Source organism: Varroa destructor, unplaced genomic scaffold, assembly GCF_002443255.2.
Source record: "Varroa destructor unplaced genomic scaffold, Vdes_3.0 BEIS01000002.1, whole genome shotgun sequence".
NCBI lineage: Eukaryota > Metazoa > Arthropoda > Arachnida > Mesostigmata > Varroidae > Varroa > Varroa destructor.
This window is the reverse complement of record NW_019211455.1, coordinates 43,469,935-43,483,692: the sequence shown is the minus strand read 5'-3', so window position 1 is coordinate 43,483,692 and position 13,758 is coordinate 43,469,935. Positions and strand designations below refer to the sequence as shown.

The following is a 13,758-nucleotide window of genomic DNA, read 5'->3' as shown; positions in this document are numbered from 1 at the left end:
ATCTATTTCTTTGTTAATTTCAAGTCAAATCGGCCAATTTGAAAAGTCAATTTAATTATTTTTTAATCAGTACTCACTTGGATGGGTCCTTGGGTTGAAGTTGGTAGTTGGCTTACTTAGTTCTCAAGACACATCCTTAGCTATCTGAACAATCCAAAGTTCGGATGGACAAAAAAAACGCAGAATTTACAAGTTTAAAATTTTAATACGAGGTGTTATTTTGCTCAAGTGATTACTGAGCGTGCAGATCATATTCATCTTTCTTTTACCTAAATTAAAAAAAGAACAAAAGTGCTTTTTATGATCGTATAGGAAAAGATCCGTGGATGAAGCTGATGGAGCCGATAATTACCAGCCAACCCCAAAAAAGAGTAAAGCAGATGAGGCCGCTCTTAAAAAGCAGAGTGACAAACTCTTCTCAATTCAGAAGAAGCTCGAGACGGAGATGACAAAACGACAGATCCAGGAGATCTTTGAGTACAACGCCATGCAGATACCGCAAGGTATCAGCAGGCTTGTTGAAGTGTAAGTAACACGTTTAAATTACGCATTTTTCCATCAGCCCGTTAGCAGATGCACAATGAAAATAGGGATCTACAGGGACTTACAGGGCACTTTATTTTTCCAAGAGACCCCAGCTTATTCCATCCTACCTTTGCCCTTGTCGATCCGCACCTCGCTGTGCTGCAATGGTTGCAACGGCATAAAAAATACAGTTTGAGAAGTCCTCGTTTTTCGATTCATATTATTTTGTTTTTCGTTTACGTTTGATTACTCGGATTATGATGTATGATAATTATAATAACCAGGCTGCAGATAAATTTGAGAGCTTTGCGTGAGTAGTAAAAGTTACACCAATTCATATTCTAACGCTAAGTCATGTTTAATACTTCTTCGTTCGAGTACTCTGAGCTTCATTCGTAAAGTGCTTCAACATTATGCTTTTCGAGATAAAAAAAATGATTATAAAATAACTGTGTGTGTTGTTTCGACCTTTGCGTGTGTACTTCTTCCATGCACCGTATACGGAAGTGGAATGCGTGTACTGCTTAGTAGTTGCTGCAGTCCTAGCGAAAAATGCAAAAGCTTTTCTCAGTTTGTATGTCTTAAAAACAAAAGGCCTATTTAGATCTTGCAATTTTCAGCAAATCGATAGTAATAATTTTCTGTATGGTTTCATTCATGTTGTGCGTTCTCAGGTTAGCCGATGCCATCCTCTTTGGAGTCTGTGATCCATGCCCAGAATGCGGTAACAAGGCTTTCCGTTTCAAAAACAACAAATATCGTTGTGGCGGTGACTTCAGCGAATTTACATCTTGTACGTACACGACGGACAGTCCTAAACGCTCCGCAATTAACGTGCCCAAGGAATTTAAGGAAGAATTCAAGTTCTTAAAAGGAAACGTTGGAAAACGGTAAGTATTAGTCGTAGTAAACAGGCAATTGTTTTCCGAATATCTAATTTGTTACAGCGCAGATCTTCGACACCCCTCTGAGTGTTTCGCGATGTGTTCCGTTGTAGGTTTTAGCGGCCATATAGCATGATAAATGTTACTGATATGGATTTAGGTAATGATGCCTGCAGCCCAGTTATGTGCGCAGTATTTGGTAAAATATTTATTTATAGATGAGTCTTTAGAGATCGTGTACGAGAGATTAGATAGAGAAATCATCATTAAAAAAATAGTACGATAGCACTATTTTTTTTTATGATAATTTAGGAATTGTTGATTTACTCGTGTATTATAGTTTTACCTATTGGCACCTTGTTAAAAACGAATGATGAAATGGGATGAACATTACGCCCCTGTATGTATGCGATAGAATTATTCCTGCGGGAGCGGCTAAGCCAACGGTAAAATCGGAACCAACTATTCGCGAAAAGAATTTACCCAAACCATTGACTCGCCTTGCCATCGTGATTGAAGACACCGTCCAAGACAAGGAGGTCGTTCGAGCTAAGGTACTTAGTTTCGGTGGAAAGGTCGAAAAGGCAGTTACTTCGCGTGTTTTCTGCGTAATCAGCACGCAAGGTTTGTAATTTCCAGCATAATATAGACTGACTTCTGTTCGACGTGCGTTATTCTCTTCAGTTTTTAGCCCGTCAGATTATTTTTAAAGATTTCTCTTACTTCGTTTGCAAAGTAGTTGCTCTAAAGCTAAAACTTTAAAACTAATGTAAGAACTAATAGGCCTAAAACAGAGAAGATAATCTAGTTCTACCATCTAGATTTGTTACAAATTTAGACGTATCAACAAGGTCATCGTAAGTCCTTGACACAAATCTTCAACTTGAAATTCGCGGAAGTTATGTACTTAAATTTCTTTCTTGTATTACGTCGTAAATTCATGTATTTTTTCACTGAGGTGGTTGGTAAATGTTGTTTTAACCATACTCGAGTTCTAATTAGTTAATGACCCATTAAAATCAAGCCTAAGTCTTTGCGCGAAAGACGTAAAAAATTTCCTAAAATTTAAATTGTTTATGTGGATATGCAATTAATGCAGCCACGTTCCTATTGAAAGAACATGTATTGTGTCATGTATTGAGTATGTTTTTTTTATATAAAACGATTTTATGCGCCAACTAGTTGTGCGATAAAGGTATAACAGAGAAACTGCTTTTCATGCGAATTGTTTAACTTCCAACATAGTAATGAATCAATTATACAATTAAACATTTGTCTCTTCTTTTTTATGTGAACATCAACAGAGAACGTTAATAAGATGACCCCAAAGATCAAGAGTGCTCAAATAGACAATGTCCCTGTCGTGTCTGAAGACTTCTTGGAGAAGTGCCGCAAGGGAAAAGTCGAGATTAATGCGCACAAACTCGCAGACTGGGGCGATGACGTAAGTAAGCTGTAGAGCACAGTGGACCGACTTATAAATACTGCTTGCATCTTTTATACACAAGTTTGTGCATTTTCATTAGTGTTCTATTTATGTGAATGCGATGAATGTCTGTCCATGTTTGCATCAATTCATCTACATGATTTCCATTTGAATCGGATATACCTCAATAGTACACACTAAATAGGCGACGCTCCTCTACTCTTCCATCCTTTTTATTTTACCGCTTGAACCTTGATATTAAGTGTATATATTATAAAAAGTATTAGAGGTACATATATATATATATATATATACTATTAACAGTGGATTACAAATGGATTACAAATGGCAGCGAACGTCCTAATATGCTTGTTCTTTCCGTCCTCTTGTGCAGGCAGTTGTTGCCCAGAGGTTAGAACAGGCAAGCGCAGACGCCGCTAAAGAAAGTCAGAAATCTGGCAAGTCAGTCTTCGTGAAGAATGATAGTGAGACGACTATGCGAGTGAAGATGAATGGATTAGCTGCAGTGGAACCTGATTCAGGTCTTGATGGCGTTGCCAAGTAAGTACGACTTATCCATTGCTGCGACTGCGCTTCTATATTTGAGTGAATGGAGTGACACCGACTTTGGCATTGTTTCTAATTTAGGCGACAGATACTGAGAAACAAGACTGGGGCAAATCTTCTTGACTCACTATTATTGTAGTACTTTAGAGTATTTACGGTCAGAACTAGACAAGGATAGCGTAGGTAATGGTCGATGTCACAATGGCAGTCCTAGTATACTTCCTGTGTTTTGTGGAATGCCTGCTTATTCGCTAGTCTGTTACTGTTGACTGACCTGTTTAGTGGTTTATAATGATTACGGATTATTAATTACTATTTTAGGGTTTATCAGCGGGGCAAAGACGTGTACTCATGCGTACTGGGACACGCCGATGTAGCCCGTGGTACCAACTCTTATTACAAGATTCAGCTGCTTGAGTCCCGTGGGACATATTTTGTCTTTCGTGCTTGGGGACGTATTGGAACAACGATCGGTGAGTATTGCTAACAAACTTCTACTCTTAAGCTCCGCCTTTAGTAACGCGTTCACTGCAGGCAAATTAGTTTGCACATATAGAGCAAAGTGAGTCGCGTAAATTATGATCATCTGTTCAACTTGCTCGACGTGAATCTTGTATTTATTTGACTTTCCCATGCATAATGACGTACAGGTGGAAACAAGCTGGAGGAACATTCGACGCTACAAGATGCCATGCTCGACTTCAAGGGACTGTTTCTCGAAAAGACCGGCAACGAGTGGGAAAACCGTAAAAACTTCGAAAAAAAACCGAAGCTCTTCAATATCATTGAAATCGATTACATGCAGGATCATGATGCGGCACTATGTACCAAACAGGTTCGTTTTCTGTGATTTGTTTCGATATGATTTCCATTAGTCTGTTTGTATAAGGCAAAGCTATTATAAGCCTGGATAAATTCTTATATGTATGTAATGAATGTATGATAATCAGTGTGTATCAATCTGCATAACATAAACAAGAAAAACAACTTAAGTGTCCCGTAGCCTTAACTATGCTCATTAAATTTAAAGCTTAGCTAGGAGCAATAGACGCTAAACATCCTCGTTTTTGTGGATAAGAAGCGGCTTCAAGTTTGGCCTCTTACAGTCACACACAGCCAATATACAGCGTTGCGAAGAAATTTTGCTAATATGCCTTACATACTACACTTTTATGATGATACTAGGGTTTGTATAATGTAAATATTTTGTAGCAATACGAAAAATGCACTTCTAAAATTTTCCTAAATAGTTTTAATGATATCTTATTCTTTAATTTAATGTACGAGGACCACACAGGAATGTTTAGGAAGTTTCTTTAGGCAGTTATGCGCTAATTCAGAACCAATGGTGTAATCTAACCTGCAGAAAAGCAGACAAATATTTCAAACACGAAAGTAAACTTGGATAATGTTTGTCTTTTTGTGCATGGCTTTTACAGATACTCGCCACGAACTCGGACTCAAAGCTTCCTCTTCCCGTCCAAGAGCTCATCTGTCTAATCTTCGATGTAAATCTACTTAATCAACAAATGAAAGAGTTCGAAATCGACCTACAGAAATTGCCTCTGGGTAAAATTTCAATAGACCAAATATCAAAAGCATATAAGGTTCTCAATGAGCTTCAGGAGCTTATCGACAAGAAGGGGTCCCGGCTGCAGTTTCTCGACGCCTCGAATCGTTTCTTCACAATCATTCCACACGACTTCGGTATGAATGCGCCACCACTTCTTGACAACGTTGATTCAATCAAGGTACGAGAGTAGTCTACATAGATAAGAGTATAAGCAGAGATAAGGGTGTAAAAAATGTGGGTAGAGGTTAATCATTGAAACAGGTGCTTCGTAAACAATATTTCCACTCTGGTAGTAGCGTAAACCTATTTTTTCTCGGTGTATGTCCACCTGTTGTGTACGCTCTTTGCTCACCTCCTGTCTTGAAACATGTATGTATATATTTCAAAAATATTTGTTGTAGTTTAACTATGCTTACTTGGGTCCGTCTAAGTGCTTAGACGGGCTTTCGAAACTCTATACCACCGCTCACGGTCTTTAATATGGTCTACTAGGCTCGTTGTTATCTAGTATTCATCGGGCGTAGTACGGCTTTTGCTTATAAATAAACAGTTATACTTCCACTAGCTTTTTAATGTTACGTCTATTTGTATGTATTATATTACATTCTGGATTTTATAACCAGCATAGGTTCAACAGAAGACAATATCATACTTTCATTAAGCTATAAAGCTATGTCTCTGTTTTCACGTCTTACGTTTTTCTATTCAATCTGATTATCTCCAGGATAAAATCAGTATGTTGGACTCCCTTGGCGAAATGGAGCTCACGATGAAGATGCTAAAACAGGAGGACAAAACCCAGATCCCGGTGGATCACCACTATGCACAGCTAAAGACCGAAATAGACGTTGTTTCGAGAAATGCTCCTGTCTTCGGTCTACTTCAGAAGTATAATATTTTGATATAGTTTTAACAGTTGTGTATTGTATTAGGCGAATTGTGGAAGAATAGAACTTTTTTTAGAACATCAAGCAAAAATGTTTTTACGATATAGTCTGAGATTATTAACACGCAATAATAGTACTGATAATAATGAAACCTAATGTGTCGTATAATAACTTGCCATAATGTTTGTTTTGTATGTAATAATAATGCAGGTATGTAAGCACGACACATGCCACCACCCATTCCTCCTACGAGCTTGAAATTATGGATGTGTTTACTGTTGCACGTCAAGGTGAGGCCCAGCGATACAAGCCTTTCAAGCGGCTTCAAAACCGCCGTCTTCTGTGGCATGGCTCCCGATTGAGCAACTTTGCCGGTATCCTATCACAGGGCCTGCGCATTGCGCCTCCGGAAGCACCCGTTACGGGATACATGTTCGGAAAGGGTATTTATTTCGCTGATATGGTATCAAAATCAGCTAACTATTGTTGTACATCGCCGTCCAACCCGATGGGCATTCTGCTTTTATGCGAAGTGGCCTTGGGAGCCATGTACGAGTGCACGCAGGCCGAATACATCACCAAACTGCCCGACAAAAAGCATTCCACCAAGGGCATAGGAATGACAGAGCCGCAAGAAGAAGAGATGCTCGATGGAGTTGTGGTTCCGATGGGACCCACAAAGAAATCGTCAAATAAGACCTCCCTGCTGTATAACGAATACGTCGTTTATGATGTCGCACAAGTCCAGATCAAATATCTTCTTAAGGTCAACTTCAAATATAAGTATTAGGTTCTACTATTATTATATAAACCCTATTATTATATAAACCCTAAAGAAGTGAAAATTCTTGCGGGCGTCTGATAGCTGAATTCCACCGGCCCACAGAGGAATGGCATAGTCTAAAGTGGTGCAACCGTGTTATGGTGTTATCCATTTTATAGGCCACATAACAAGCATTCTTTATCCCATAGTTGACACATTATGGTTTTCCAAGCTTATCATCCAACAGAACGTAAAAAGTACACAAAAATAAAACGCGAAGCATGATGTACCACAAATATTACACATAATAATGATGCTTATTTAAGACAGTTAAGCTGGAGAACGGAAGAAGTAGTAATGTTGTATAATTTTATTTGTTGTATCGAAAACATGTCTTAAAGGACATCATCCTAAGGTTATTGTTCCAGTTAAGCTTCTCGTAGCCCCTAACGAAAAAAGATTCTTATAAAATCTTGCTAAAAAATACAGCATAGTCGAGTAGTCTGGTCGAGTAGTCTGTCATTAGCAAATTGAAAATGACTAGACAACAACAGATTAGGTACCAACTCACTATCTAAAGAAGGGGTAATTTTACAGAGTGACCCTTAAGTTAGTGTGACTATAGTACAGCCTCTGGGTGACTTTTACGACGCCTAGTCACGCGTGCGAAGCTCATCGAAGCGTAGAAACGATGACAATAGAATTAAATTGCTGGTTAAATGAAAAAATTGGAGAAAGAGTTAGTGTCTAAACATAGGAGCTGATAGAAGTTGCTTTGCTGACGCCATTATTATCGGATTTATATTGAACATATCATAACTTGTCCCTTGAGTTTGCTAGTTGTGCTGTATTTAAAAAATGTAATTCATGTACTGATAAGGCAAACATGCGAGCTCCCAAAGGAGTTTCTTTCTCAGTATGTTGTAACAGTAAATAATTTGCTCGGTTTTACATGGTGATAATAAAACCAGTAATACTTAACTGCATCAATACAATTTCAGCTTTTTTATTTACTATAAAAATGAATACTAGGACGGTCGTGTAATAATAAAAATAATACATAGCGTTCTATTTATTTTTATATACACCTGATATATTTTTACCTCGTGAAACAACAAAAAGCCCTTAAGATTTTCCACGTTACTCCTGCCCGCGCTTGTAGTAGACATGCAGTCTTTATAAGTCTATCGATGTAGATCGGTCTCTTATCGTCAAAAATGTTGGTATTTGGGTGGCTCGATAGATGCCAGTAGCTTGTTAAATCAACGCTATAGGTACATTATAAGGTGGACACTAGGTCCGCTTAATTCATAATGAAAAAACAGCTCAGGAAACCGAAAAAACATTATTAAATTGCCCCTTAATGGATGCATTGTAACCAACACGAACGCGCTAAAGAATGAATCAACACTAGATATGTCTTCTTGAGTCGTTATTTATCAATTTGACAACATCTCGATGATCAGAACACGTAGAACGGCACTATGTACTCGCATCATGTATTCAGCCTATCGTAAGAACGAGATTGTACAACACAAAAGGGTCTGGTAAGTATTGAAATCCTGTTTCGCAAAATAGTTTTCTAATCTATATGACCTCTTCTAATAAATTTCGTTCACTTGGAGCATTTCCTGTGTACTTCGTTGTTTTTCACCAGCAAAACGAATGACTGGAAGGCGAGCAACAGAGAACACAGAAAAAAATACGAAGTAATTAACTTTCTGTTGGTAGCTGTTCACTGGTGTTGCTTTTAGTTCAGTAAATTTTATTCATACGGTTCTAACTACCCATGCACTTTATACAGCCTTCAAATGGTTAAGAAATGTTGAGTTGGTCAACGACGATATTATCACGCTATACTTCTCTTAATTTGACCTCTGCCCTCTCACGTAAAAGATTTACTTACCTCAATTTATACACTTCCACTGACTTTGTTATTTAAAAATTATTTGGGACATTAGAAAGACTTTCATGAAGAAACAATATAAAGCGCATTCAAAAATGTTTTTCGCGTTGTCGAAGATTGTTGTCCGTGGTGTAGAGGAATCATAAGTGTTTATTACCATGGTCGACTGGATGGAAGATTGTGCCTTATGCAAAGGTTAAGACAGTTGTTTGAAATTGGTGTGCTCATATCCCGGTGATCTGTTGTTCGTTTGAAACAACATGCGGCACCGGACTTAGAGCTCGAAATATTTAGATAACTGGGTTTTTCCGACATAGCCTAGTAGGTTCCCAGTAATTACTTCAGTTGAGTGGCTGGAATTCGCTACTTCAAGTTTACATTAAGAATATTATGAGTATTCACAACAGCGATGGTGGCAATTTTCTTGGAAGTCTTTTTTCAGTTGCTATCACTGATAAAACTCATCTTGCATAGCGAAAACCCTGCGAAAAATTTTGGGCGCTTCCGCTTACGTTTAGTTACTCCAAAACGTATACTTTTGGGTTTGATTAGTATAAAAACTGAAATAGCACGTCAAAAAAGTTAATTCAATACCTTATTTGTCATTTTCGCTAACATTTGAAATGTATGAGTTTTAAGATATCGGAAAATTTCTCTTTAGTTGATGGAGTTCAGTATGTGCGTATTGTAAAATTTTCCATTGTACACTCTAACTGGTATATAGGCTTTATTAAAACATCCACTTAAATATACACATAAAACCGCATTATATATAGTAAGTCGTGCAGTTGCCTGTACGTACTGAATACGCTGCCGCTATATATATAGCAAAGCATTAGGATATAAATTCAGGTTAGTGTTAAGTCAAAACGGATGTTAAAAATAGGACAGTGTATAGACGAAATCGATAAAACTGGTGTGTGAATACAGATACCAAGGTGGATTTATCTTTCCATACTGAAGTTACTCCAACCAGTCTTCATTGAAGTTATAACAACCACAGTAGATTTGCAAGAATTGCGTCAGCTGACGGCGAAAGCAAGATTGGGCAGCACACAGGAGCCGAATCTACCAAAGACAAAGATGAAATACTTAGGCTGTAAAATCGTACTATCCGTACTTGTCGAGTAAGAAATTCATGTATATGGGTTACAACTGGTTTCTTTTCACAAATGGCAGATATGCTATGTGCATTTGACATTTTCTGACAGATTTTATTTACAGTAAAGACCCGTCGCTCGCCGTAGAAATGACGACAATTGCAAGGAATGCAAAAGAATCAACACAAATGTATTGGAGCAATCAATGCTGAAACCTGATTCTGATTAAGGCATAAACATTGTTTAATCGCATAATGACTTAAACTATTATATTATCTTATACTTGAGATACGTAGTCTGTATATAGGTTAAGATGCCATTTCTCGCTATATACAGACAGTTTATACGGCATAGCCATCGAAGCCAATATACGATCATTCAAGAATATGTTCTTAGTACTGCAGATGACAGGCTTTTCTTGGGTGAGTAGGCGAGATTTCAGAGAAAAATCGTTTGCTACATGTCAAACATGACATTTGCAAAAGAACTGGCTTTAGATTAAAATTTTCTATGCTAGTAAAAAATATATTTATTCCTAGGAATTAGCAGAGACCTCAAAGTGGAGATTTCGATTTCGGAAACAGTAGCGCATCACTTCGCCATCCAGAATATTTTTTTTTGCCTGTCTGCCTCCCTAGGTCCTCCAAACATTTCAAGCGTTTAGATTGTTTAACTATAATGTCCATTCAAAACTATCGTAGTTTTGGTCACTTGAACATTTTGAACCCTATTTCACGTCTGTCCTCTACTGTATATAAGCATTCAAAGTAATTATATTTTTGTCACTTTCAACGAATTTTTTTTATATTACATTGCACCCATTATCCACAATGAACAATGTTCGTATACAAAATAAACATCTTACCAAACAATAACTACTCCATTTGTTTGCACTGGACCGCTTTATTGACAACGTCTCACATTCAACATTTCCGCCCACTGCTACTCCTCCTTCAACGGGACACTCACGCACATATAGACCCGTGTTCGTTCTTATTTGTTTTTCTAACCTCGACACGTCCATCATGTGTGTCGTTGGCAGCAGCGCGCTTTTTTTTTTCATTCCAAACTCTTGAGTTTGCTTTTCAATCTTTTCTTTCTATTTCTTATCGACTCCGACCTGCTGAACCGCTCGCTCCTTGTCTCCGGCTCCGAGGTCCTGTTTCTTTAGAAGTTGCCGCTGCTCCCGACGAGCGCGGGACTCCTTTGTCTTGAGACGGCGAGCCTCAGCCTGGTCGTTAAGTTGCTTCGTACGGGCCTTTTCGGCCTTTTTACGGTGGATGTATTCCATAAGAACGCGCTTATTCTTGAATACGTTACCCTTGGATTTCAGGTAGAGTTCACGGTATAGATGCTTGTCGATCTTATTAGCCTCTCGGTACTTTCGGAGCAGACGACGCAGGACGCGTTGACGCTTCATCCATAAAAGTTTAGTCGGCATGCGGGCATTTCGCGTACCTTTCCTCTTACCAATGCCGCAATGACGTCCCTAAAAATTTTCCGCGAAACAACAAAATAACGGGATACAGTTCTATTATTTATAAACTCTTCGGTAAGTAGTTAATATGGTATTGTTAGTTAAGGAGTCCAAAACCATTTTTTCTATTTTATATTATTTTTTTTTATATTTTTGTATTTTATATTATACAGACTTGCCACTAATTAAAAATCAGTATAACTTATTATTAAGTTATTTGCTGCATAGTAAGAATAAGTAATATATTACTGGTTAGCCGTTACCAAGCAAATGGTACTGTTTTCTGAACGTGTCCCAGTCAAGGAAGACGTGAGTGCCTCGTGGCTTGTGTGCACAGAAAAATTGCCGACGCGTTTTTTAGCATAAAAAAAGAAGTGAAAAAAGCGAATCTACTCTTGCGTAGAACATACGTTTTTGTTCTAGAGAAAGTAGATTTGCTTGACAACGGCTGAACCACCAAAATGCTTATAGACCATGAACACATAATTATAAAAATTGATCTACATCCCACACATGGAGCAATTAGGTTTTGTTGACATCTTTTTCAAATATTAAAATTCTAAATAATAGGGGACCTTAATTATATATCATACGTCCGACGTGTTTCATGTGTTACGAGGCGTAAGCATGACTACCCCGAATAAAATGGAAAGTGGCCAATCGTCTTTTCTCCCCGTTAATTAGATTAGTTCAGTTCATTACTTGATGTTGTTCACACTATTATAGTTTATGTACACCTTCTATTAAACAACATCGAAGCAGAACTATCTCTCATATCTCCACCTCGATTAGATAAATATCCAAATACGTTTATAAAACACTCTTCATACTACTATTGCAATAAGTAAATGTTTCGAGTTTTACATGCGATATGGCCGTTAGCCATTCTATGACACCTAGGCCACCTCATGTGTCCATTATTAAAAATACTAATTGTTTCTAATTAATCGAACAAAAACGACCATGTAAATGCATAGGCCGATTAGAGATAGAATAAGGAAAACGTCTATCCGCACCTTCCTGCGAGCCTCAGCATTGCGTCGGCACCTGAAGCGCGAGTGAATCTTCACGGGTTTTCGGATGATGATACCGTTCCTATAGAGTTTACGGATAGTGGCGCGCGAGTTGGCGTTCGCAATTTCCGACGTTTCGTTCGGGTCCAGCCATACTTTGTTGCGGCCGCATTTTAGTACGGCAGCTGCCAAACGCTTTTGAAGGCGAAGGATGCTAGAAAGGTATAAATTGACGGAGATTCAAACGAGGAAAGACAAAACAAACATAAAAACATTAAGCAAATGACGACTATCGAAAAATTACGGCTAATATTTGCGTTTACAACGATTGCAGCTGTCACTTAAGTGTACGCGCATGCGACAGGTTTTCTTTCTATAGATTCCGCTTGTGTCTTAAGCTTATGTTGCACTGCTACAGTAACTGGTTGACAAGTAGGTACACGCGGTCGCAAAGACACTTCAGGTCTACTGCTGATACTGTGAGCATTGTTTGGCACCGGATTTATGCGAATGTGACGGCCCTGATGTAGTCTATAACATAGCGACCGTATCATTAAACAGCAACTCGAGGTATCCTGTAGCTTGGCACCGGACACCAACATCCGGGCAGCTCACTTAAACTGCGTGTTTGTTCTCCACTAGTTTCAGAAGTGTTTACTCGAGAAAACCGGCGTTGTTGGTCATAATATCAAAATCTCTAGCAGCGGCCACGTGGTGGGGGAGCTACGTTCATTGCGCAACCCTCCATTTAGCCCACTCGGGTGCAAAGTAGGTGAAATTTCGCACATTACGCCATCCTGAGACGAGATTTAACTACATTCGAAGTGGGGCAATGTGACCACCCCTACCGGCTAAAACGAAAACGAACAACGGACTTCTCTTTGCTGTTGTGAAGTGATCGGCCAACGCCAGCGCTGTCGTTTGGATTTGCCCTAACAACACATTGTACGGGTGCACCACGGGGTTATGGGGTTGAACGACCAGTGCCCGTCTGCCGCTAATCGGAAAGTCGTATAAACATCACAAAATCCTCAAGAATTCACCAGATCCGTATCAACGGACTGACCTTATTAATGTCGCGTCACACCCAAAAATCACATTATATATGGATGAAATTTGTGAAAATCCACAGATTTCGCTTTTACCTCATTTGGCACGCTTAACACCGCATACGAAAAGAATCTCGACGATGATTTTTCGAGCGGCCGTATTCTGAGGCCACATCGATCGGGGACCCTTTAGGTGGGCGGTACAACGTGGCGCCAATTTTCAAAATGAGCCTATAAAACAAGTTCAAATGCTTTTCAGCGAAAACGAACAAAAAAGCACTTCTTTTTCTCTTTGTCAACAGACAAACTAGCTGTTTATACATATTTTAATGGACAACTCACAAAAAATATTTATGTATTATTATGTCATAAAGAATATTTTAAAGTGCCGAACACATCAATTTTCAGCTGTTCCACCATAACCGCATTACAAGCCACCAGGCTAAGTCCTTCCGGGATAAGATTTCACCATTAAGTTGTCACGTTTTGAAAAACATATTCGCAATCTCCAGATCGATTAGTGTATTGTGTGCTTGTGAGCCGGTTTCGTACATAACGTCGAATCAGCTATTCCCAAGGTTCATATAC

General features: G+C 38.7%; 2 protein-coding genes across 3 annotated transcripts in view; one reads left to right on the top strand and one right to left on the bottom strand.

The window, feature by feature from the left end:
• Parp1 (Poly-(ADP-ribose) polymerase) overlaps positions 1 to 7,620 on the top strand; it is a 13,316-nt gene extending 5,696 nt beyond the window's left edge. For both annotated transcript variants that reach the window (XM_022791442.2, XM_022791443.2), the window contains exons 5-14: positions 313 to 525; positions 1,200 to 1,415; positions 1,825 to 2,033; positions 2,714 to 2,853; positions 3,230 to 3,396; positions 3,724 to 3,875; positions 4,053 to 4,237; positions 4,842 to 5,153; positions 5,700 to 5,863; positions 6,073 to 7,620. In XM_022791442.2, coding sequence (XP_022647177.1) covers positions 313 to 525; positions 1,200 to 1,415; positions 1,825 to 2,033; positions 2,714 to 2,853; positions 3,230 to 3,396; positions 3,724 to 3,875; positions 4,053 to 4,237; positions 4,842 to 5,153; positions 5,700 to 5,863; positions 6,073 to 6,652 — 2,338 coding nt within the window. In that variant the 3' untranslated portion in view covers positions 6,653 to 7,620. The remainder of the gene's footprint in view (positions 1 to 312; positions 526 to 1,199; positions 1,416 to 1,824; positions 2,034 to 2,713; positions 2,854 to 3,229; positions 3,397 to 3,723; positions 3,876 to 4,052; positions 4,238 to 4,841; positions 5,154 to 5,699; positions 5,864 to 6,072) is intronic.
• A 2,894-nt stretch (positions 7,621 to 10,514) lies between these two features.
• Positions 10,515 to 13,423, bottom strand: RpL19 (ribosomal protein L19). The gene is made up of 3 exons (XM_022791444.2): positions 13,267 to 13,423; positions 12,125 to 12,335; positions 10,515 to 11,120 (listed from the first exon to the last, which is right to left on the bottom strand). Exons 1-3 carry the CDS (start codon positions 13,269 to 13,271, stop codon positions 10,731 to 10,733), a joined length of 606 nt encoding a protein of 201 aa, XP_022647179.1. The 5' UTR covers positions 13,272 to 13,423; the 3' UTR covers positions 10,515 to 10,730.
• Positions 13,424 to 13,758: the final 335 nt, after the last annotated feature.

Excerpts from the sequence above, each read along its gene's own strand:
- RpL19 (XM_022791444.2), bottom strand. Across the intron at positions 11,121-12,124 it reads ATGCTGAGGCTCGCAGGAAG|GGACGTCATTGCGGCATTGG; the intron begins GTGCGGATAGAC and ends GAAAATTTTTAG.